The sequence below is a fragment of the Mustelus asterias genome, chromosome 17 (genome assembly GCF_964213995.1).
Source record: "Mustelus asterias chromosome 17, sMusAst1.hap1.1, whole genome shotgun sequence".
Taxonomy (NCBI): Eukaryota; Metazoa; Chordata; class Chondrichthyes; order Carcharhiniformes; family Triakidae; genus Mustelus; species Mustelus asterias.
The window spans coordinates 56,635,465-56,660,168 of NC_135817.1; the positions used below are offsets into that span (position 1 = coordinate 56,635,465).

Below are 24,704 nucleotides of genomic sequence, written 5' to 3' on the forward strand. Positions count from 1 at the left end.
ATCAGTCTGGATATGTTTTTTCTGTCCACATTAATTTTGTATGTGACTCTCCCCCCTTCCCCTCTTAAAACAATTCTGCTAGTTTTCCATGGACTCTTTTCCGCATACTTTCTGATTTGGCTGCTTGTGACCAGAAGGAGGGGGTGGGGGGGGGGGGGGGAAGGTGGTGGTGGTAGAGTTTGTTTGAGGGATTCTTAAGGTGAAAATTGAAATTAAGTGTTAAGTGATATCAGGGAACAACGGGGCTGGGCGTTGTTGTTGTGTTGTTTCATTCCACCAAAAGTTTAGACTGGCGTGGCACTTTCTATTCCCTCCCTCCTTCCCCCCCCCCCCCCCCCCCAAAAAATAATCCTTAATGGTTCAGTGACATCACTAGGAGAGGAGGGGGGTATTAAATAAAAACTCCTATTTATTTCTTCCCCCCTCCATGCCTCTGTCCGCAGGTAGCTCCCGTCCGGGGACTGACTTGTGTGTGTGCTTCTACCCAGCCCTTTGAGCCCCAGTCTCTTCCCTGGTGTGAGATCGACCCGATCTACAACAACTTGTCGCCGCCTTCTAACCCACCGCAGCCCTGTAACAATGACCCTCTGACTCCCTTCTCCCGACAAGGTAAGAGACTCTTTTCAACTCATTTATCTACTTTTTAATCCCCCCATTTTTTTTACCCTTAAGAAAATCTTTTTCTCCTTTTTTTCTGTTAAATCGAATTTCCTTTGAGGAAAAGCTCTGATTTCTTACAGAATTGCAGTGCTTTGATCTCTTACAGCATTCTTATGTTTTATGGGACTTGTTGCATCTTAAGCCGGCGGAGATTCATTCTTTTTATGTCATGCAACTTTCATTTCAGGATCGTGTGTTGAAATGAGTACAGAACGATCATTTCTTTTTAAAATAAAGTGTTCTGAAAGTTTATTAGTGAATCAGTCTGGGGGGGGGGCTAACCTCCTCTGATGACGAATTGGTGGAGTTTGACAAGTTAATACGCGACCTGATTTGTTTACGTCCTGTGTTGGGACTGGAGTAGGAGAAATGTGACTACAATACAATGACTTCCTGCCTTCAACCTCCCCCCCCAAACCTTTCCTCATTCACTCAGTGTGGGAATTGAGCTGAAACTGAAGGGTTCCCGGGTTCCCCTCCCCACCCCTCAGCCTCCCCAACCCTCTCTAGCAGAAACCGATGCATTGCTTCCTGGCATGTTTTAGTTACGAAGAGAGATTGGGTAGGGTTGTGTTCCGAGGAGCAGAGGAGAGGGGGGGAGGTGGGGAGGGTGGCGAGGGGTTCAGGACTGAGATGTATAAAGTCATGAGGGGCATAGATGGAGTGGACAGGAAGAAACTTTTTCCTCTTGCTGGAGGGATCAATGACCACGGGGCATACGTTTAAGGTAAGGGGATAGGGGATTTCAGGGGATGTAAGGAAAAACCTTTTTCACCCAGTGGGTGGTGGGAGTCTGGAATTCACTGTCTGAAAGGTTGCTGGAGGCAGAGACCCTCATAACGTTTATGAGGGCGGCACGTTGGTTAGCACTGTTGCCTCACAGCACCGGTTCGATTCCCAGCTTGGGTCTGTGCAGAGTTTGCTCGTTCTCCTCGTGTCTATGTGGGTTTCCTCCGGGTGCTCTGGTTTTCTCCCACAGTCCAAAGGATGTGCAGGGTAGGTGCATTGGCCATGCTAAATTTGCCCTCAGTGTACCCAAACAGGTGCCAGAGTGTGGCAACTAGGGGATTTTCACAGTAACTTCATTGCAGTGTTAATGTAAGCCTATTTGTAACAATAATAAAGTTTAAGAAGTATTTAGATGGGCACTTGTGATGCCAAGGCATACAAGGCTATGGACCAAGTGCTGGAAAGTGGGATGAGAATAGTTAGATGATTATTTTTGACTGGTGCCAAAGTGATGGGCCGAAGGGCCTTTTCTGTGCTGTAGACCTGTCTGACTCTATGAAGGTGTTGAGGTTTGGAGTTCTGAACTGCATGGTAGCGGCTGAGTGAGTGCATGCGGCACAGACAGATTGGTGAGCTGTGCAATAAAGTTAAATATTACCATACAGTTGCAGTCTGTTTTAAAGAAGTCCCTGTTAACCCCTTCTCCAGTATAACATTTCAAATTAAAATTTAAAAAAAAGAATTTTTAAACACTTAAAAAGTAGTCGCCCAGTTTGATATTTGTTTTGCATGGTGGGCAGTGCACAGGTGGCCACCTGCTTCCAGATCCCTAGAAATACCAAAGACTTGCATTTCTGCAGCACCTTTCTCAACCTCCACCGTGTTTTACAGCTGAATGAAGCACTTTTGGTGATAATCACAGCAGCCAGTTTGTGCACAGCAAGATCCCACAAGGAGCAATGTGATAATGAAAGTAAAATCTGCATTTTATGTAACATTTTGCCACGGCCACCTCTGGACTCAAAAGCACTTTACAAGGTGGTGAAGTTATTTTGAAATGTGGTGAGAAATGAGGCAGCCAGTGTGTGTGTGTGCATAGCAAGCTCCCACAAACAGCATTGCGATAATGACCAGGTAATCTGTTTTTTTGCGATGGGACAGCACGATGGCACAATGGTTAGCACTGCTGCCTCACAATGCCAGGGACCCGGGTTCGATTCCCGGCTTGGGTCACTGTCTGTGTGGAGTTTGCACGTTCTCCCCGTATCTACGTGGGTTTCCTCCGGGTGCTCCGGTTTCCTCCCACAGCCTGAAAGGTGTGCTGGTTAGGTGCATTGACCCAAACAGGTGCTAGAATATGGCGACTAGGGGAATTTCACAGTAGCTTCATTGCAGTGTTAATGTAAGCCTTACTTGTGATTAATAAATAAACTTTAAAGTATTGTACCGGAGTGGGACTGATCCCAAAACCTTGTGATTCAGAGGCGTGTATTTTCCATCCCTTATTGTCCTTGAGAAGGTGGTGAGTAGCCTTCTTGAACCGTTGGAGTCCATGTGGTGCAGGTAGACCCACAGGGTTGTTAGGGAGGGAGTTACAGGATTTTGATCCAGTGCAGGGAACAGCAATATAATTGCAAGTCAGGATGGTGAGTGACATGGAAGGTAACTTTCAGGTTGAGGTGCACTCACTCATGTGTCCACTGCCCTTGTCCTTCTAGGTGGCAGAGGTCACGAGTTTGGAAAGTGTTGTTGAAGAAGCATTGGTGAGTTACTCCATCTTGTAGATGGTATACACTGCTGCCACTATACGTTGGTGATGGAAGGAGTGAGTGTTGAAAGTAGTGGATGGGGATCATACCAAGCGGGCTGCTACATCCTGGATGATATTGTGTTTCTTGGATGTTGGTGCTGCAGTCATCGAGGCAAGTGGTTGAGGGAAGAATGTTGACCCGGGCATTATGTTCAATGTGACTCCTACTGCCAAAATGAAAGTGGGATTTCTCTAGTCAAAAGTGATGCTGCTGTCACCAGTCAGCTGTATTTCAATGAAGGCAAAAGCCAAGCCTATTTTTTAAATTAAGAGCAAGACAGCTAGAATGAGAAAAAAGATTATGAAGGAGAAAAAAAATGAATGTCAGACTACCAACAAAGCTGGTGAAGATTTATTAGTTAGGGGCAAAATACAAATAGTCAAAATAAGAATGGAAATTAAAAATGGAGGAAGGGAAAAGTGAGTTTTTAATTGTAAAATGATTGTTAAATGATCACCAGGCTTATCACATTAATATTATTGGCCCTAACAACTTAGAACTGATCCCAATGTGGGAGTGGTAAACTTGAAAAACAATGGCTGCCCCAGCAGCTCAAAATTCCTTGGATACGCTCCGATTAAAAGGCAAACATTGAATTGAAGGCTCAAGTTCATTGTGGGTTCGCGGAACCAATTTGCAGTGGCTCTTTCAAAGCACTTCTGGCTTCCTCCTTCTGAAGCAGGTTTCGTGATGTCTTGAGGCTGCTTGGAAACGGGAAAAAGAGCTGGGACACCGACTTGTTAAAGCGACTGTGTTCACACTGCTGGGGTTTCACTATACCAGATACAAGTGGGATTAGGACAGATGATCAGTTTTATCCTTTATACTTCATTGTCATAGCCAAGTGGGAACTTGCACTGCAGTGATGAATTCAGTGCACAATTGCACCAGAAGAGTTAAAATGCCATTAGTTCTATACTAGTTGTTAGAGGTTATGGGAGTCAGGGTATACTGTAAGAGTTTGCTCTGGTGCAGTTATGCATTTGCTATCGGTGTGATTCAGATATGTTTTGGAGTAGTGAAAGAAAGCAGTACAAAATGATGCAACAGTTTATCCCTACACCGTTTTTACAGTGAACCATTTCAAGGAGCTACACAAATTGATTCTTTTTCCAGCAATTTCTAGAGGGAAAAGAATTGAAAAGTAGGAATTCAATGTTAAACTTGTAAAGAACATTGGTTAGATCACTCTTAATGTGCCTCCTACAATTCTGATCGATGTATTACAAAAATGACATAGACACTGGATAAGGTGCAGAAAGGCTTTACAAGGATGATACCAAGGAGAGGCACAAAGGTGGGTGGGAGGGTGAGCTGTGAGGAGGGTGCAGAGATGCTTCACTGTAATTTGGACAGGCTGAGTGAGTGGGCAAGTACATGGCAGATGCAGTATAATGTGAATAAACCTGGGGTTATCCACTTTGTTGGCAAAAACAGGAAGACAGATTATTATCTGAATGGCTATGAATTAGGAGAGGGGAATGTGCAATGAGACCTGGATTAATTTGGCCATGCTAAATTAACCCAAGTGTCGGGGGATTAGCAGGATAAATATGAGGGTTTACGGGAATAGGGCCTGGATGGAATTGTGGTTTGTGCAGACTCGATGGGCTGAATGGCCTCCTTCTGAACTGTAGGGATCCTATGATTCTATGGATTCTATGGGTGTCCTCATACAGCAGTCGCTGAAGGTAAGCATGCAGACGCAGCAGGCGGTAAAGAAGGCAAATAGTATGTTAGCCCTAGTAACAAGAGGATTTGAGAACAGGAGCAGGGATGTCTTGTTGCAATTATACAGGGCCTTGGTGAAGCCACACCTGGAATATTTTGTTCAATTTTGGTCCCCTTATCTGAGGAAGGATGTTCTTGCTATAGAAAGACTGCAGCAAAGGTTTACCAGACTGATTGCTGGGGTGGCGGGACTAAAGTATAAAGAGAAATTGGATCAGTTAGGATTATATTCACTGGAGTTCAGAAGAATGAGAGGGGAATCTCATAGAAAGCCATAAAATTCTAACAGAACTAGACAGGATTGATGGAGGAAGGATGTTTTAGATGATGGGAGTGTCCCAAACCAGAGGTCTAAGGATACAGGGTAAACCATTTAGAACTGAGATGAGGAGAAATTTCTCCACCCAGAAAGTCATAAGCCTGTGGAATTCATTACCACAGAAAGTAGTTGAGGCCAAAACAAAAAAATTCTATGGGCCCGATTTTACCATTTTGATTCTAAGTGCTGGGCAGACTTGAATCAGGGACTGTTTCAGATCCGACTTTTAGACCCGTTCTCAGGCACCCCCATACGCACTCTGCCTGAAAAAATATCAGCGATTTCGAATCGTGCTGTAGCAGCCGGTGGGCGGGGCTTAACTCGCCCGAAACCCTGCAGCTCCGATCGGCACCCCCAACTGGACATGCACGGAAAAAAATGATAGAATGCTACTCCCCTCCCGGGCCAGATAATGCCTCCCGCTTGCTCCTACAGACATTGCTCCACCCCTAAACATTGCTGACCCCCTTATCCCACCACCGGCCCTGCCACCCAGACCGATCGTGGGCCCCTCCCCTCTTCCCCAGGAAGTGCTGTTAATTTAAATGCATGCAAGTGCATTTAAATGGCCGTTGTGCCCGTTTTGGGCGCAGTCCCGATCGCGGTCATTTTCGGGTCTTGGTAAAGGTGGAACTGGCACGGACGCGGGCGTGGATCACGCTACCCGCCTCACGCCAGACTTTACTAAGTCTTCGCGCCTGAAAACGAGCGCAACGCAATGGTAAAATCGGGCCCGAAGTCTGGAATTTGCGTAAAAACTGGAGTAAATCCTGCTGGTTGTTTCAGCGGGAGTTTCAACATGAATCTCCCACATTCTGTGCACTGCAGGGTGCACTAGCGTGAATCACCCAAAAACAAGGGTGCAAGGCCTATTCCTGCTGGATAGGCAGCGTAGCGCTGAGCAGGCCACGGCACATGAATTGATCTGTCATAGCGGAGATCGATGCATTCATAGTAGCCCTGCACTGACAGTCTCCCAGTCGCTGGCCAGCCCCGCGATCCTGCATCGCTGGCCCTCCGACACCCCCACAGCCCGATTTGCTGGTCCCCAGAACATGACTGGACCAGCCTCAGCACCGCGCCCCCCCCCCCCCGCCCCCTCACCTCCCTGACCACGGCCTACCTCAATCCCCCCGCTGCCCTCCATGGCGGCCCCGATCTCCCGATCCCCGCCCCACCTGCAGCCCCGGCACCCCCCCCCCCCCCCCCCCCCCCCCCCCCCCCGACAGGCCAATCACTCCCCGCACCCCGATGCCCAGTTCTGATCGCTGACCTCCATCCCTCTGCTTGTGACCCCAAGTGCAGTGTGGCTGGGGAACCCTCCCACCCCCACTAATCTTCCCAAGAGCTTCCACCCCCCATTAGGCCCCTCCCCCTTGGCACTGCCTGATGTCCAGTGGGCAGTGCCAAGGTTCGCCCTGGGCACTGGCACATTTCCCCTTGGGCAGTGCCGGGGGCCCAGGCTGGCACTACCAGGGTGCCAATGCCCAGGGGGCACTCCCCCTTACCCCGGACCCTCTGGGGGGACCTTGATGACCCCCTTAAACGCCCGTTTAAATATTTTATGCAGCTCCGCGCCAGTTTTTGGTACGAAGCTGACAGTGCCGGAAATCCAGCTGTTGGAGACTCGCGGAGGCCATGGCACCCAGCGGGGAGCCCGCTACATGGCTTCCATGTGAGTTTCCTGGTCCAAAAGCAGCACAGCAGGCTGGGAGAATCGCCCCCTGTATGTTTTCAAGAAGCAGTTAGATATAGCTCTGGGGGCAAAGGGGATCAAAGGATATGGGGAAGAAGGCAGGATCTGGCTGATGAGTTGGATGATCAGTCATGATCATAATGAATGGTGGAGCAGGCTCGAAGGGCTGAATAGCCTCCTCTTGCTCCCATTTTCTGTGAGAACTTTCAGGAGATACTTTTTTCTTTAGAAAAGACCGAGAGGCGATTCAATAGAACTAGTTAAAATTATGGAGGGTTTTGATAAGGTATTGAAGTTTCAAGTTTCCACCTGTGGGGCTTCTAGAACCAGCAGTCATAAATATAATTAATGGAAATGTTAACTCTGTTCCTCTCTCCACAGATGCTGCCAGATCTGATCAGTACTTCTAGTCATTTTATTGCAATAAATATAAGTCATGAATATACCCAATTAAAAATTCTGGAGAATCTTCACTCAGTGTGGTTCTGATGTGGAACTTCTTATCACAAAGAGAGGCTGAGGCAGATAGTATAGGTGCATGAAAAGAGAAGCTAACAAACTACAGGCGGGAGAACGGAAATGAAGGGTACACAGGTGGGGCTTGGTGAAGTAATGTGGAAGTAGGGACACATGGAACATGAGCGCTGACATAGACCAGTTGGCCTAATGGCTTGATTTTGTGCTGATATCGGATGTAATTGGGAAAAGGAGATAGGGGAAGTGGCTGAAGATGTAATCAAAATGTGGATCTTCTGAAGGAAAGGGCTATCGAGTAAGATGGAGGGGCCTAGGCAGAGTACCCTAGTATATGCAACACTGAAGGCAGTACATGGGGAGGAAGGCAGATTATCACACAAAGCTACAGGAAGAATTTGTAAATAAGGACCTTTGCTCCTCTCCCTCCCACCTCAGGATATCTGGGATGCGATCAGAGACATCCCGGATCCCGGCACCAGGGAGTCAGACCACCATCCGAGACTCCCGTCTGCCTCCGCAAAAACGCCTGGCTGATCCCCTTACTGTTGAGTCCCCGATTAATACTGCCTTCCACCTCCTTTCCTTAGCCCTCTGAGTTACAGGGCCGGACTCTGCTCCAGAGACACGGCCACTGCTGCTTCCCCCAGGTGGGCTTTCCCCCCCAGCAGTACTCAGACAGGAGTACTCATTGTGAAGGGACACATCCACCGGGGTGCTCTCTATCACCCGAGCTTTCCCCTTCCTGGACGTTACCCACTTGTCTGCCTCCTGTGGCCCTGGTGTGACCACCTGCTGATAGCTCCTGTCTATCACCTCCTCATTTTCCCTAACCAGACGAAGATCCTCGAGCTGCAGTTCCAGTTCTCTAACATGGTCCCTTAGGAACCACAGCTCGACACACCCATCACAGATATGGACGTCCGGGAGGCCAGGAGCCTCCAGGACCTCCCACATCCTACATTGGGAACAACAGACTGGCCTCACACTCATAATTTCTCTTATTTCAAGGAACAATGTGTCTCAGTGTCATACCTTGTTTTATAATGTCCCTTTGGAGCACTTTCTGAAGTTATGTTATGTGAAAAGGTACAAGATATATTCAAGATATTGTTGTATTGCAGCTTGCAGAATCTTGCTGTATATAAATTGTAACATTGCAACAGTGACTGTACTTCAACCGCACAAGGATGGCCTGAGCTTGCGAAATGCATTATATAAATGTACGCTCTATTGAATGAGCAAGTATAAAGTATGGTGCACTTGCATTTAAATATATTTACTCAAGACTCTCCTACTAGCTTCTGACTGCCAGCAGGACTTATTAAGTTAGGAGGGACGATAGGACTTGCATTTAAATGACGTCAGGACATCCTCAAATACTTTACAACCAATTAAGTGCATTTTTTAAAAGTGTAGTCACTTGTAATGTGGGGACATATTTACTTAAAGAAAACTCCTGCAAATACTCAGGTGATAAAGGTCACTTAATCTGATTATTTTTTCAGTTATTGACTGAGGGATAAGTAGTGGTCAGGGCATCAGAGATAACTCCCCTGCTTTACTTCAAATAGTACCATGGAATCTTATACCTTTCATGGGATGTGGGCATTGCTGGCTGGGCCAGTTATTATTGCTCATCTCCAATTGTCCATGGTGGCGGTGAGCTGCCTTCTTGAACCACGGCAGCCCCTGAGGTGTGGGCACACCCACAGTGCTGTTAGGGAGGGAGTTCCAGGATTTTGACCCAGCGACAATGAAGGAACGGCGATCTATTTCCAAGTCAGGATGATGAGTGACTTGGTGGGCAACTTGCAGGTGGTGACCTTCCCATGTATCTGCTGCCCTTGACCTTCAAGGTGGTAGTGTGCAAGTTTGGAAGGTGATGTCAGAGGAGCTTTGGGAAGCTTCTGTTGCCGTTGTGCATTGGTGGTGACGGGAGTGAATTTTTAATGTGGTGGATGGGGTGTCAGTCAAGCGGGCTGCTTTCACCTGGATGATTTGAGCTTCTTGAGTGTTGTTGGAGCTGCACTCATCAAGACAAGTGGAAAGTATTCCATCACACTCTTGACTTGCGCCTGACAGGCTTTGGTGAATCAGGATGTGAGTTACTCATTGCACAATTCCCACCCAAGAAGACAGACGGAGCCCCAGTTTACCATCTCACTGCGAAGACATGACCACCAACAGTGCAGCACTCTTTCCACACTGTACTGCAGTTTTAGTCTAGGTTTTTCTCCTGGGAGTGGAACTTGAATCCACAATATTCTGACATATTCAGTTGGATGATACCGACTGAGCTGTGGATAAGCCTCTGGATGGCATGATGGCACAGTGGTTAGCACTGCTGCCTCACAGCTCCAGGGACATGGGTTCAATTCCCGGCTTGGATCACAGTCTGTGTGGAGTTTGCACATTCTCCCTGTGTCTGAGAGTGGGTTCCCTCCGGCTGCTCCGGTTTCCTCCCACAGTCCAAAGATGTGCGGGTTAGGTGCGTTGGCCGTGCTGAATTTCCCCTTAGTGTCCTGGGATGCGTAGGTTAAAGGGATTAGCGAGGTAAATTTGCGGGGATAGGGCCTGGGTGGGGTTGTTGTCGGTGCAGGCTCGATGGGCTGAATGGCCTCCTTCCGCACTACAGGGATTCTATGATTCTATGAACAGGTTTTGATCATCAAAAACATCAATGGGTCAGCTGACCCGCCGAGAGTTTCTTAAAGTTGAGTTTTAAAAGTTGGTTTTACAGTGGGTGGAGTTACACTGCAGCCCACTCAGTGCATGCACACAATGCAAGACCATTTGACTCTGCAGCCAGTGCAAAGTTTAGCTCAGTTGGCTGGATGGCTGGTTAGTGATGCAGAGCTACGCCAACAGCACAGGTTCGATTCCTGTACCGGCTGAGGTTATTCATGAAGGCCCCGCCTTCTCAACCTTGCCCCTGGCTTGAGGTGTGGTGATCCTCAGGTTAAATCACCACCAGTCGGCTCTTCCTGTCAAAGGGGAGAGAGCTGCCTATGGTCATCTGCAACCATGGCGACTTTAGTGCAATGTGTAAAACCCAGAGAAGTGGCATTGTTACTGAAAATTTTGCAACACCACAAACACCTGTAGAAGAGTGCGTGTAATTATTAAAGGATGCCGGACATTTGGATTAATTAATCATTCCTGCCTAAAAACCTGCTCCAGGTAAACCTTTTAGGACTGAGGTGAGGAGAAATTTCTTCGCCCGGAGTGTGGTGAATGTATGGAATTCACTACCACAGAAAGTAGTTGAGGCCAAAACATTGTCTGATTTCAAGAAGAAATTAGATATAGATCTTGGGGCTAAAGTGATCAAGGGATATGGAGGGGAAAGCAGGATCAGGATATTGAATTTGTTGATTAGCCATGATCAAAATGAATGGTGGAGCAGACTCGAAGGGCTGAAGGGCCTACTCCGACTTCTAGTTTTTATGTTTCCATCCTTTCCCATTCAGACACTGACTACCAGCTGCCAACACATCTTGTCTTTACTTCAACATTTTCAGCTTTTGGGCTTTTGATTTTTTAAATCTTACTGAGCGGCACGGTAGCACAGTGGTTAGCACTGCTGCTTCACAGCTCCAGGGACCTGGGTTTGATTCCCGGCTCGGGTCACTGTCTGTGCGGAGTTTGCACATTCTCCTCGTGTCTGCGTGGGTTTCCTCCGGGTCCTCCGGTTTCCTCCCACAGTCCAAATATGTGCGGGTTAGGTTGATTGGCCATGCTAAAAAATTGCCCCTTAGTGTCCTGGGATGCGTAGATTGGAGGGATTAGCGGATGAAATATGTAGGGATATGGGGGTAGGGCCTGGGTGGGATTGTGGTCGGTGTAGACTCGATGGGCCGAATGGCCTCTTTCTGTACTGTAGGGTTTCTATGATTTCTATGAGTGACTATTGGATGGCAAACACAAAACTTTCAGAAGAAAAGTGGTAAGAACATAGCATTCATTCAGACAACGGAGGCAATGGGAGGACAGGAAAATGGCATCTACCCCACATATTTAATAAGCTCATGAGATATAGGAGCAGAATTAGGCCATTCAGCCCATCGAGTCCACCCCAGCTGATATGCTCCTCATCCCCATTTTCCTGTCTTCTCCCCATAACCCTTCAACCCATTACCAATTAAAAATCTATCTAACTCGTTCTTAAATTCACTGACTGTCCCAGCATCCACCGCACTTTGGGGTAGCGAATTCCACAGATTCACAATCCTTTGGAAGAAGTAGTTTCTCCTCTGTTCTAAATTTGCTACCCCTTATCCTAAGACTATGACCTCTCGTCTACTATGACCTCTCGCCCTAGAGATAAATACATAATATGCATAATCATGTGCAAAGATAAATAAATAATACGCTGCCAATTTCATTGATGGTGCAAGACCTGGCCAAATGAAAGGAGCATATGCTTTTGCAATCAGGTGCGTGTGTCTACATAAAAAGAATTTGCCTGCAATCTCAAAGCGTAAGTGAGATTGCAAGAGAGAGGGAGGAGTTCTAATCTGCCAATAAATAAATCAATGCAGATGATAGAGGCTTTGAATATGGAGCAGGTTTTTAGGCTTACATTTCTAGATGAAGGGAGTACTGCAGAAGCTCCTAGTCTAAGAGGAGACCACAGAGTATGCAGAAAGGAGGAAGCTGCCATGAAGACCATCGTAAGAAGTTTAACAACACCAGGTTAAAGTCCAACAGGTTTATTCAACAGTGCAAAGGATTGAGGTTGAATAAAATGAGGAAGCATTGTGCAGGTTAAGCAGGAGTATTCCCCGATGACAGACTTTTAAAAAACAAAATGTTAAAGCTGAGCAAAACAAAACAAAAGGTTTACCCATTATCCTCAAACAATAACCCCTAGTCCTGGACTCCCCCACCATTGGGAACATTCTTTCTGAACCTAACCTATCTAATCCTGTTAGAATTTTATAAGTTTCTATGAGATCACCTCTCACTCTTCTAAACTCCAGTGAATATTATCCTAACCGACTTAGTCTCTCCTCATATGACAGATTTGCCATCCCTGACTCATATGACAGACCTGCCAGATACTGCTTTGTGTCTGAGCCTCCTTCAGATCCGGAATGGATAGTCTGGAAGACTCCTGATGCAGTCCCAAAGGAACAAATCAGAACCTGCTCAAGGGAGCATAGTTCTCACATTCCTAGGCAAGTCCTGACTTTTCTTGCTTGAGGGATTCCTCCTCTTGGATCGTGCTCCTTGCGATGAAAGCTCACTCCTGAAGTGTTATGTTTGTAATCGCTCTGCTGGCGGCGATTTACCTGCTCTTCATGTCCAAGTATTTTCCATATTCGATGCCAATGATCACTTTCAACGTGCCTTCTTATGCGGCGGAAAAAATTACACGGTAAGCTCTTTTAAAAAAGTTTTCAGCTTCAGTGTAGCTCCCTGATTGCACTGCTCCTGTCTCTGAGTCAGAAGCTTGTGGTTTTGAATTCCATTTCTGGATCAGAGTGCAGAATCTAAACTGACACTTCAGCGCAGCACTGAGAGAGTGCCGCATTAGTCGAGTTGGCTTTTCAATGAGATTTTAAACCAAGGCCACAATTAGCCGTTCAGGTAGATGTACAAGACCCCGAAAAGCAGTTGAAGACGGAGGGAATTCTTCTGGTATCATGGGCAACAATCACCCTTCAGTCAACATCAGGTGACTTAGAGGCCCTGGAAAAGGCTCCAGACTGATCTCTAGTTCAAAGCTTTTCATAGAATCATAGAATCCCTACAGTGCAGAAGGAGGCCATTCGGCCCATCGAGTCTGCACCGACCACAATCCCACCCAGGCCCTATTCCCATAATCCCATGCATTTACTGTAGCTAGTCCCCATGACACTAAGGGACAATTTAGCATGGTCAATCCACCTAACCTGCACATCTTTGGAACGTGGGAGGAAACTGGAGCACCCGGAGGAAACCCACGCAGACACGAGGAGAACGTGCAGACTCCACACAGACAGTGAACCAAGCCGAGAATCAAACCCGGGCCCCTGGCGCTGTGAGGCAGCAGTGCTAACCACTGTGCCATCGTGCCGCCCCTTTTAGTTATCATGGAGAATTAACTAAGCAGAGACTTTTTGGTGATTTCATAGAAGTATTTAAATTAATCAAGGGATTAGATTATGGTATGGGTATGCAGCATAACAGTATTTCCATGGGTTCTGATTAGCAACCCAAATGAATGAGGCTACTCCAGGTCAGCAGCATCCTGGGTTGAAGAAAGAAAAAAGAACAAAGAACAAAGAAAATTACAGCACAGGAACAGGCCCTTCGGCCCTCCAAGTCTGCGCCGACCATGCTGCCCAACTGAACTAAAACCCCCTACCCTTCCGGGGACCATATCCCTCTATTCCCATCTCATTCATGTACTTTCAAGACGCCCCTTAAAAGTCACTACTGTATCCGCTTCCACCACCTTCCCCGGCAACGAGTTCCAGGCACCCAACACTCTGTGTAAAAAATCTGCCTCGTACGTCTCTTTTAAACCTTGCCCCTCGCACCTTAAACCTATGCCCCTAGTAATTGACTCTTCCACCCTGGGAAAAAGCTTCTGACTATCCACTCTGTCCATGCCTCTCATAATCTTGTAGACTTCTATCAGGTCTCCCCTCAACGCCCGTCACTCCAGTGAGAACAAACAAAGTTACTCCAACCTCTCATAGCTAGTGCCCTCCATACCAGGCAACATCCTGGTAAATCTTTTCTGTACCCTCTTCAAAGCCTCCACATCCTTCTGGTAGTGTGGTGACCAGAATTGACACTATATTCCAAGTGCGACCTAACTAAGGTTCTATAAAGCTGCAACATGACTTGCCAATTTTTAAACTCAATACCCCAGCCGATGCCATATGCCTTCTTGACTACCTTCTCCATCTGCATTGCCACTTTCAGTGACCTGTGTACCTGTACACCCAGATCCCTTTGCCTATCAATACTAGAACAAAGAACAAAGAACAAAGAACAATACAGCACAGGAACAGGCCCTTCGGCCCTCCAAGCCCGCGCCGCTCCCCGGTCCAGGATTGAATCCTGAATCCAGGATCCCCGCCCAATTTTCCAGCCTATCTACATACCAATATCCTATCCACCGAGCTGTCCCTCACAGCTACGATGCTTTGTTCATTACAACCTATTAACTCACCCCCACCCCCCCATTCCAGACCATGTGATCTCCAGGGAGAGGCGAAAACCCAGAGTGAAAAACCCCAGGGCCAATATGGGGAAAAAAAATCTGGGAAATTCCTCTCCGACCCCCTGAGGCGATCGAAACGAGTCCAGGAGATCACAATGGCCCCGATCGGAAAATGCTTCCCAACCCTAGTCATTTCCACTTCCACGAACACCATATGAATTCCCTGCCCCGAGACAAGTTCCCAACTATCCGCAGTCTCGCTCTGTACTGGCACCAGCAAGATGATCATAGAATGAAGCCTTGAAACGAGAAACAAGGAACAATTAGCCCGCGCCGCTCCCTGGTCCAAACTAGACCACTCTTTTGTATCCCTCCATTCCCACTCCGTTCATATAGCTGTCTAGATAAGTCTTAAACGTTCCCAGTGTGTCCGCCTCCACCACCTTGCCCGGCAACACATTCCAGGCCCCCACGACCCTCTGTGTGAAATATGTCCTTCTGATATCTGTGTTAAACCTCCCCCCTTCACCTTGAACCTATGACCCCTCGTGAACGTCACCACCGACCTGGGGAAAAGCTTCCCACCGTTCACCCTATCTATGCCTTTCATAATTTTATACACCTCTATTAAGTCTCCCCTCATCCTCCGTCTTTCCAAGGAGAACACTCTTAAGGGTTCTGCCATTTATTGTGTATTTCCTATCTGTATTAGACCTTCCAACATGCATTACCTCACATTTGTCCGGATTAAACTCCATTTGCCATCTCTCCGCCCAAATCTCCAACTGATCTATATCCTGCTGTATCCTCTGATGATCCTCATCGCTATCCGCAAATCCACCAACCTTTGTGTCATCCGCAAACTTACTAATCAATCCAGTTACATTTTCCTCCAAACCATTGATATATATTACAGACAGCAAAGGTCCCAGCACTGATCCCTGAGGAACACCACTTGTCACAGCCCTCCATTCAGAAACGCACCCTTCCACTGCTACCCTCTGTCTTCTTTGACCGAGCCAGTTTTGTATCCACCTTGCCAGCACACCTCTGATCCCATGTGACTTCACCTTCTGCACCAGTCTGCCATGAGGGACCTTGTCAAAGGCCTTACTGAAGTCCATGTAGACAACATCCACTGCCCTATCTTCGTCACTTCCTCGAAAAACTCAATCAAGTTAGTGAGACATGACCTCCCCTTCACAAAACCATGTTGCCTCTCAGTAATACATCCACTTATTTCTAAGTGGGAATAAATCCTGCCTCGAAGAATCCCCTCCAATAATTTCCCTACCACTGATGTAAGGCTCACCGGCCTGTAATTACCTGGATTATTCTTGCTACCCTTCTTAAACAAAGGAACAACATTGGCTATGCTCCAATCTTCTGGGACCTCCCCTGTAGCCAGTGAGGATAGAAAGATTTCTCTCAATGCCCCAGCAATTTCCTCCCTTGCCTCTCTCAGTATTCTCGGGTATATCCCATCAGGCCCTGGGGACTTGTCTACCTTAATGTTTTTCAAGAACCCCAATACCTCCTCCTTTTTGATCTCAACATGACTCAAACTATCTACACGCCCTTTCCCAGACTCATCATCCACCAAGTCTTTCTCTTTGGTGAATACTGAAGCAAAATACTCATTTAATACCTCACCCATTTCCTCTGGCTCCACACAAAGTAGAGTTCCTTTGGCCGCAGTATATTTGAAGTTTATATTTTTAAATAGGATATTGAGACATTTTAAGGATTAAAGCCTAAAAGTGATGCTAGTAAATGAGAATGCATTCTCATAATATTTATCTAACATTTTAAAAGAGCCATTAGCTACTTAAACTGAATTAGTTAATACCTGCATTAAAACAGCAGATGGATGATGGGTGATCTGCTAATATGAGCAGCAATATTTATTCGCCTTATAGTTTTATCAGTGCTTTTTTTTATCCATTCATGGGACATGGGCATCGCTGGTTGGCCAGTATTTATTACCCATCCCTAGTTGCCCGAGGGCAGTTGAGAGTCAACCACATTGCTGTGACTCTTGAGTCACATGTCGGCCAGACCAGATAAGGATGGCAGATTTCCTTCTCAAAAGGACATTATTGAACCAGATGGGTTTTTCAGACAATCGACAATGGTTTCACGGCCATCAGTAGATTCTTAGTTCCAGATATTTTTTATTGCGTTCAAATTCCACCATCTGCTGTGCCGGGATTCGAACTCGGGTCCCCAGAACACCAGCTAAGTTTCTGGATTAATAGTCCAGCAATAATACCACTAGGCCATCACCTCCCCATAAAGGTGTGGCAGCACTTATATCAGAAAGCACCGCTCCCCCCTACTTTATGTACCGTTGCTCCTTATACTGAATTACTTTTGAACTAATTACCATGGAACCTCCATCGAATTAACTTGCAGTCTTCGCTACCTTCTGTTCTGCTAAGGGCAGCCTTAATCCATCTTCTTATTTGTGATATAATATCTGGAAGCAGTCGTGCTTGGACTTGCTCACAGCCATGGCAAGTATCCCTCACCTCAGCAATTTAAGAGCATTTATTCAAAGTTCTCCATACTTTCTCAGCACAACCCTTTCTGAGAGGATCACCCAGATGAGATATGTATTACTCATCCACTCTCTGTGCGTTCCTTTGAGAAATAGTCAGGCTGGGATCACTCCAGAATATACAGTACAGTGTGTTCAGCAGCTGTGTTTCCGAACACGACCCATACATTATCTAAGCAGGCTATGAACATTTTCTACATTTGTTGACTTAATGCACACAACAACCACTTGTATTTATATCGTGCTGTTAATGTCATAAAAAATCCCAAACCACTGCTTTATAAGCCAACATTTGACGATGGGACTCGAGGCACATGGCCATGTTAGGGCATCGAGGCAAGTTTTAAGGAGCATCTTAAAGGAGGAAAGGGAGGTCAACGGTACGGGAGGGAATTCCAGAGCCTATAGGGACTGAAGGCACCGGCGGCAATGGTGGGGCAATTAAATAAGTGCAGAACGAAGGGTTGTAATTATAAGCTGTGCCAAGAGGATTGTGGTTAAATAGTGAAATACTGTGAAAATCTGAAATAAAAAAAGAAAGTACTGGATAAGCTCAACAGGTCTGGCAGCATCTGTGTCGAGAGAGAAACAGAGTTAACGTTTGAGTCCATTTGTCTCAGCGTTAAAGAGAGGGGGAAATGTGATGGATTTTATTCTGTTGAAGAGAGGGTGGAATAACTGGAGCAAAATAGAAGGTCAGGAATAGGTGGGAATTAGGAAAGATTTGACAAGGATATCATGGAACACAAGTCAAAGGGCACTGTAAGGTTGTGGGACTGGAAGAGATGACAGAGAAAAGGACAGGATAGATTTGATTTATTATTGGCACATGTGTTAGTATACAGTGAAAAGTATTGTTTCTTGTGTGCTATACAGACAAAGCATACCGTTCATAGAGAAGGAAAGGAGAGAGTGCAGAATGTAGTGTTGCAGTCATAGCTAGGGCGTAGAGAAAGATCAACCTAATGCAAGGTGAGTCCATTCAAAAGTCTGACAGCAGCAGGGAAGAAGCTGTTCTTGAGTTGGTTGGTATGTGACCTCAGAATTTTGTATCTTTTTCCTGATGGAAGAAGGTGGAAAAGAGTATGTCCGGGGTGCGTGGGTTCCTTAATTATGCTGGCTGCTTTTCTGAGGCAATGGGAAGTGTAGACAAGTCAATGGATGGGAGGCTGGTTTGCGTGATGGATTAGGCTACATTTGGATATGTGTTTCTTCCTCATTCATTCCTTTTCATGGAATGTGAGTGGGAAATGTTGCCCTGAGGCATTTTCACACTTGCGGATGCTGCCCTGTGAGCTCAGTGAGTTAAAGACTTGATCAGATTAGAAAGCTAAAGCCGCAGGGAACCACTATTGTCGGCACCATGGTTGGCACTGTTACCTCACAGTGCAAGGGACCTGGGTTCAATTCCGACCTTGGAGGACTGTTTATGTGTCGAATATGCACATTCTCCCCGTGTCTGCGTGGGTTTCCTCCAGGTGCTCCAGTTTCCTCCCACAGCACAAAGAGGTGCAGATTAGGTTGATTTGGCCATACTAAATTTCCCCTTAGTGTCCCAAGATGTGTAGGTTAGAGGGATTAATGGGTTAGTCCGAAAGTGCTGGTTAGGTGCATTGGCCATGCTAAATTCTCCCTCAATGTACCCGAACGGGTGCCAGAGTGTGGTGACTAGGGGATTTTCACAGTAACTTCATTGCTGTGTTAATGTAAGCCGACTGGTGACACTAATAAATAAACTAATAAATACGTGGGGTTAAGGGAATGAGGGGGTTGGGGGGTGGGGGGGCCTGGGTAAGATGCTCTATTAGAGAGTCGATGCAGACTTGAAGGGCTGAATGGCCTTCTTCTGCATTGTTGGAATTCTATGATTGCCGTAGCTGCTATTTTAAATTATTTAAGACAGGAGCTGAAGCAGCCTGCGTTTAAGTGACTTTTTTTTGCCTGAACAAGTGTGTCACTGGAGATGTTGCTCTCCCATCATTTTAATTCTCAACCTGACTCCCACTCTGACCTCTCTGTATTTAGCTTCCTGTGCTATTCGAATGAGGCTCAATGGAAGTTCGAGGAACAAGTACCTCAGCTTTTGATTAGAGTGACCATTGAGTACAACAATTTCCGACTACTACTACTCCTCCCATTTGTCTTTGGACAACAGATAATGATAATGATATCATTCACACTGCCTCAACATTTTAAAAAACTTTTACCTTATATAATCTCCCTTTTGTAATTTAATCACTCCTGCCTTCCACTCTGTCACAGGCCTTTCCATTTGTTTTTTCTCTCCCCTTAGAAACATAGAAACATAGAAAAACTACAGCACAAAACAGGCCCTTCGGCCCCACAAGTTGTGCCGAACATATCTCTACCATTTAGACCTACCTATAACCCTCCATCCTATTAAGTCCCATGTACTCATCCAGGAGTCTCTTAAAAGACCCTATTGAGTTTGCCTCCACTACCACTGACGGCAGCCGATTCCACTCGCCCACCACCCTCTGTGTGAAAAACTTACCCCTAACATTTCCCCTGTACCTACCCCCCAGCACCTTAAACCTGTGTCCTCTCGTAGCAGCCATTTCCACCCTGGGAAAAAGCCTCTGAGAGTCCACCCGATCTATGCCTCTCAACATCTTATACACCTCTATTAGGTCTCCTCTCATCCTTCGTCTCTCCAAGGAGAAAAGACCGAGCTCCCTCAGCCTATCCTCATAAAGCATGCCACTCAATCCAGGCAACATCCTTGTAAATCTCCTCTGCACCCTTTCAATCTTTTCCACATCCTTCCTGTAATGAGGCGACCAGAACTGAGCACAATACTCCAAGTGGGGTCTGACGAGGGTCTTATATAACTACATCATTATCCCCGGACTCCTAAACTCAATCCCTCGATTGATAAAGGCCAGCACACCATACGCCCTCTTAACCATCTCCTCCACCTGCGGGACCGATTTTAGAGTCCTATGGACCCAGACCCCAAGGTCCTTCTGATCCTCTACCGTACTGAGAGTCTTTCCCTTTATATTGTACTCCTTCATCCCATTTGACCTGCCAAAATGGACCGCGACGCATTTATCTGGGTTGAAGTCCATCTGCCACTTCTCCACCCAGTCTTGCATCCTATCTTTGTCCCTCTGTAACTTCTGACATCCCTCCAGACTATCCACAACCCCACCAACCTTTGTGTCGTCAGCAAACTTACCAACCCATCCCTCCACTTCCTCATCCAGGTCATTTATGAAAATGACAAACAGCAAGGGTCCCAGAACAGATCCCTGGTGCACACCACTGGTGACCGACCTCCAATTAGAAAAAGACCCATTTATACCCACTCTCTGCCTCCTTTGGGCAAGCCAGTTCTGGATCCACCGGGCAGCAGCCCCTTGGATCCCATGCCCTCTCACTTGATTATAACTTGTTCTGCACTTGATTATAACTTGCTGCCCCTCTATCGCTTTCCCAGTTCTGAAGAAGGCCACCATCCTGAAACATTGGGTGGGATTTTCTGAGGCCCCTGCGGCATTTTCCGTGGAGGTGGTCCGCTATTGTCAATGGCTTTCCCATTGTATGCACCCGCCGTTGCTGGGATACCCGCGCTGGGGGTTTGCCATTGGCGAAACCAGAAGATCCCGCTGGAGGGAACAACCTGAAAATTCCGACCATTGACGCAGCTTATCTCTCTGTAGAGGTCATCAGAGCTGCCGAGTCATTCCAGCACTTTCTGCCTTTATTTCAGAATTCCAGCATCCACAACATTTTGCTTTTGATATCAAAGTTAGTTCCAGAAAGTTCTTTTCTCTCGCTGCTTTTGAATACTTGCTTCAGGCCTCATCTGACTTTGACTTTTTATTCCAGGCAAGATGACCAACTCTAATGATAGAAAATAAGGCACGCTTTGGCCATGGGAGTGGAGGGGTGGTGGTGGTGGTGGTGGGGGGCTTTGGCCATGGGAGTGGAGGGGTGGTGGTGGGGGTGGGTGGGGAGGGGGGTGGTGAGGGAGGGTGTGTAATACTGGTGACCATAAGAGTGGGGGGCAGGGGGGGAGTCATCAGAAGAGAGGGATGGGGTGACCATAAGTCTGGTCCAGGGATCATTAGAATTGGGGGGGGGGGGGGGGGGGGGGAGGTGGAGGTGGGGGGTCAGGGAGAGATGAGCATGTGTCCCCCTGGTGGCTGACAGGGCAGTCAAAATGAGAGACCCACCTCCACATCCAGGCAGCTGCTGACCCCTGGGCTCTATTGACTCTCCAGTCCTTGGTTCAGTCGTTGACTGTTATTTTTCCTTTCTCACTCGAGCTCTGTTCAGTTCTGCTTTTAGCTGCTGACAGCAGCTCAAGGGTGAAAGGTCTCATTCAACCAAACGAACACATTGTAATCGGCCTGGTACAGAATGTCCTCACGGTGGGTGTGGGGTGGAGGAGGGGTTCCAGGAAGCATGAGGTAGAAGTTTTAGAACAAAAAGCTTTCGGGCACGGCTGTGTTTAGCTGAATCTATTCATGATTTTTTTCATTGGGCAGCAGATCAGTTTTCTCAAGAAAATAGTTTCATGTTTCGTGTTGCAACTGGGATTGCCTTCATGTCCAATTATATATGTGTTAAATGTTTTATCCCTATGTAACCTTGAATTGTGAAGAACAACTGGGGAATAAACTATACACACATCCATGTATATATATACCCACACGCACACGCACGCACGCACGTATAATATATCATAGCTTCTGTTTGCAAAGGCTCTCTTGTGCCGTACAAAACTATATTGAAGAATTTTTGTCACAGTTCAGTCATGGATAACTTTTAAAGTTTATAAAGTTTATTTATTAGTTTCACAAGTAGCCTTACGTTAACACTGCAATGAAGTTACTGTGAAAATCCCCTAGTCACCACACTTCGGCACCTGTTCGGATACACTGAGGGAGAATTTAGCATGGCCAATGCATCCAACCCACACATCTTTGGACTATGGAAGGAAACCGGAGCGCCCGGAGGAAACCCACGCAGACACAGGGTGAATGTGCAAACTCCACTCAGAGAGTGATACAAGCTGGGAATTGAACCCGGGTTCCTCGCGCTGTGAGGCAGCAGTGCCAACCATTGTGCCACCGTGCCTATTTTTATTGCTTTTTATTCATTCACTGGATGTGGGCATCACTGACAAGGCCAGCATTTAATTCCCATCCCTAAATACTCTAAGCTGATTGCTCGGCCATTTCAGCGGGCACTAATACAAAAGCTGGAAATGTGAAATAAAAACAGAAAATGCTGGAAATACTCAATCGCGCTGGCTGCATCTGTGGAGAGGGAACAGTGTTAATGTTTTAGATCTTTGACCTGCTGAGTGTTTGCTGCATCATCTGTTTCCATTTCAGAGGGCAGTTCAGAGTCAGCCCACACTGCTGCAGTCTGGGTCACACATAGACCTGGCTAAATAAGGATTGCTGATTTTCTTTTTTCTAGGTCATAAGTGAACCAAATGGGTTTCGGTTACAACAACTGGTAGTTTCATGGTTCCCACTAAAATACAATGCAATACAATACAGTACAATATAATACAGCACAACACAATTCAGTACAATACAATACAGTACAATATAATACAGCACAACACAATTCAGTACAACACAATTCAGTACAATACAATACAATACAGTACAATATAGTACAGTACAGTACAATACAACACAGTACAATACCAGTACAGTACAATGCCACACAGTATAGTGCAATACAATACAGTAAAGTAAATACAGTACAATACAGTACAAAACAATACAGTACATATAATACCGCACAGTACAATACAATACTGTACAGTACAATACAGTACACTACAATACAGTACAGCACAATACTGTGCAGTACAATACAGTAAAACACAATAGAGCACCATACAGTACAATACAATATAGTACAATACAGTACAACTCAAAGTACAGTACAATACGCTACAATAAAATACAATATGGTACAACAGAGTACAATATAGTACAGTACAATACGGTGAAATGCAATGCAGTACAACACAATACAATACCATACAGAACAGTACAACACAACACAGTACAACACAACACAATATAACACAACACAGTACAACACAATACAGTACAATACAGTAGAACAGAATACAGTACAGTGTCTCAAATCCAGCTGTCCAAAATTGGAGTTGTTGCAAGTGGGTATTTTTTCAAATGGCCATGCACCAATTTTAATTGAGTAAAATTAAAAAAACTGACCTGGATAATTGGGCTAAGAGCTGCATTGGCGTGATACGGTGCCTAACTTGTGCACCTGTCTATTCCCACTCTTCAAGTGACCCTTGAACTCACCTGATCTGGTTTGACCCAAACTATCCATGGCCCTAACCGCCCAACTCAAAATCTGTCCAGATCCAAAATGTGGCACAGCCTCGTTCCTGGGGTTTCCTGTTTTGGGACACTGTACCGGTGCTATCCTTTATAATCCAGATTTTATTTATCAACTGAATTTAAATTTCACAGATGCCATTGTGGAATTTAAAGTCATGTCTTGGTATCAGTAATGCAGCCCTCTGGATTCCTGATGCAGTAACGTCCTACTATACTACCATTCCCAAAAGAGCAATAGCTAATTTGAGGCTGCAATCTACTGCTGGAGTAAGGCTACATTTAAAGTAAAGATAATTTGCTGTCAGACAGTCCCCTGTGTCTGTGTGGGTTTCCTCCGGGTGCTCCGGTTTCCTCCCACACTCCAAAGACGTGCAGGTTAGGTGGATTGGCCATGCGAAATTGACCCTAGTGTCAGGGGGATTAGCAGGGTAAAAGAAGGTTACAGGGATAGGGCCTGGGTGGGATTGTGGTCAGTACAGACTCAATGGGCCGAATGGCCTCCTTCTGTACTATAAGGATTCTATGATTCTAAGTGGGATATCCCTGATATCCCTGGGCTTTAATGCCCCCAGTATTCTGAGTTTACCTGAACTTCTCATCAAAACAACACTTTTAATTGCAACATATATGACTGCACAAGTGCTGTCTAAGAGCATCGCACATTTATTCAGGTTTGTTTCCTTGAGTGGGATTTTTCTTATATTGCCTGTAATGCTCTAATGTAAATAAGTTGGCTCTCCATCCTGCATTTGTGTGTTAAGTGATTACCAGCCTAACATCCCCCAAAACACTGCCGTGCCCATGATGTTGATATGACCACAAGCTTTGTAGCACTTTAAACACAGAATGCGATCACGTAAAGAGATGAGTGCAGGAAACCTCTGACCTCATCCGTGGCTGGGATTCTCCGGTGCCATTGCTGCGAATGGTGTTTTTTTTAAAAGTTAAAGTTTATTTATTAGTCGCACGTTAAGGCTTACATTAACACTGCAATGAAGTTACTGTGAAATTCCCCTAGTTGCCACACTCCAGCGTCTGTTCGAGTCAATGCACTGAACCAGCACGTCTTTCAGACTGTGGGAGGAAACTGGAGCACCCGGAGGAAACCCACGCAGACACAGGGAGAACGTGCAAACTCCACACAGGCAGTGACCTGAACCGGGAATTGAACCTGGGTTCCTGGCGCTGTGAGGC

The 24,704-nt window shown here is 46.2% G+C and overlaps 1 protein-coding gene across 3 annotated transcripts in view; it reads left to right on the forward strand.

The window, feature by feature from the left end:
* The first annotated feature begins 448 nt into the window (after positions 1–448).
* kcnj15 (potassium inwardly rectifying channel subfamily J member 15) overlaps positions 449–24,704 on the forward strand; it is a 74,342-nt gene continuing 50,086 nt past the window's right edge. For 2 of the 3 annotated variants that reach the window (XM_078232735.1, XM_078232732.1), the window contains exon 1: positions 12,753–12,803. In XM_078232735.1, the coding sequence (XP_078088861.1) occupies positions 12,757–12,803 (47 nt within the window). In that variant the 5' untranslated portion in view covers positions 12,753–12,756. Of the gene's footprint in view, positions 610–12,752; positions 12,804–24,704 lie in introns of those variants that run through there. The other variant, XM_078232734.1, reaches the window with a different exon arrangement.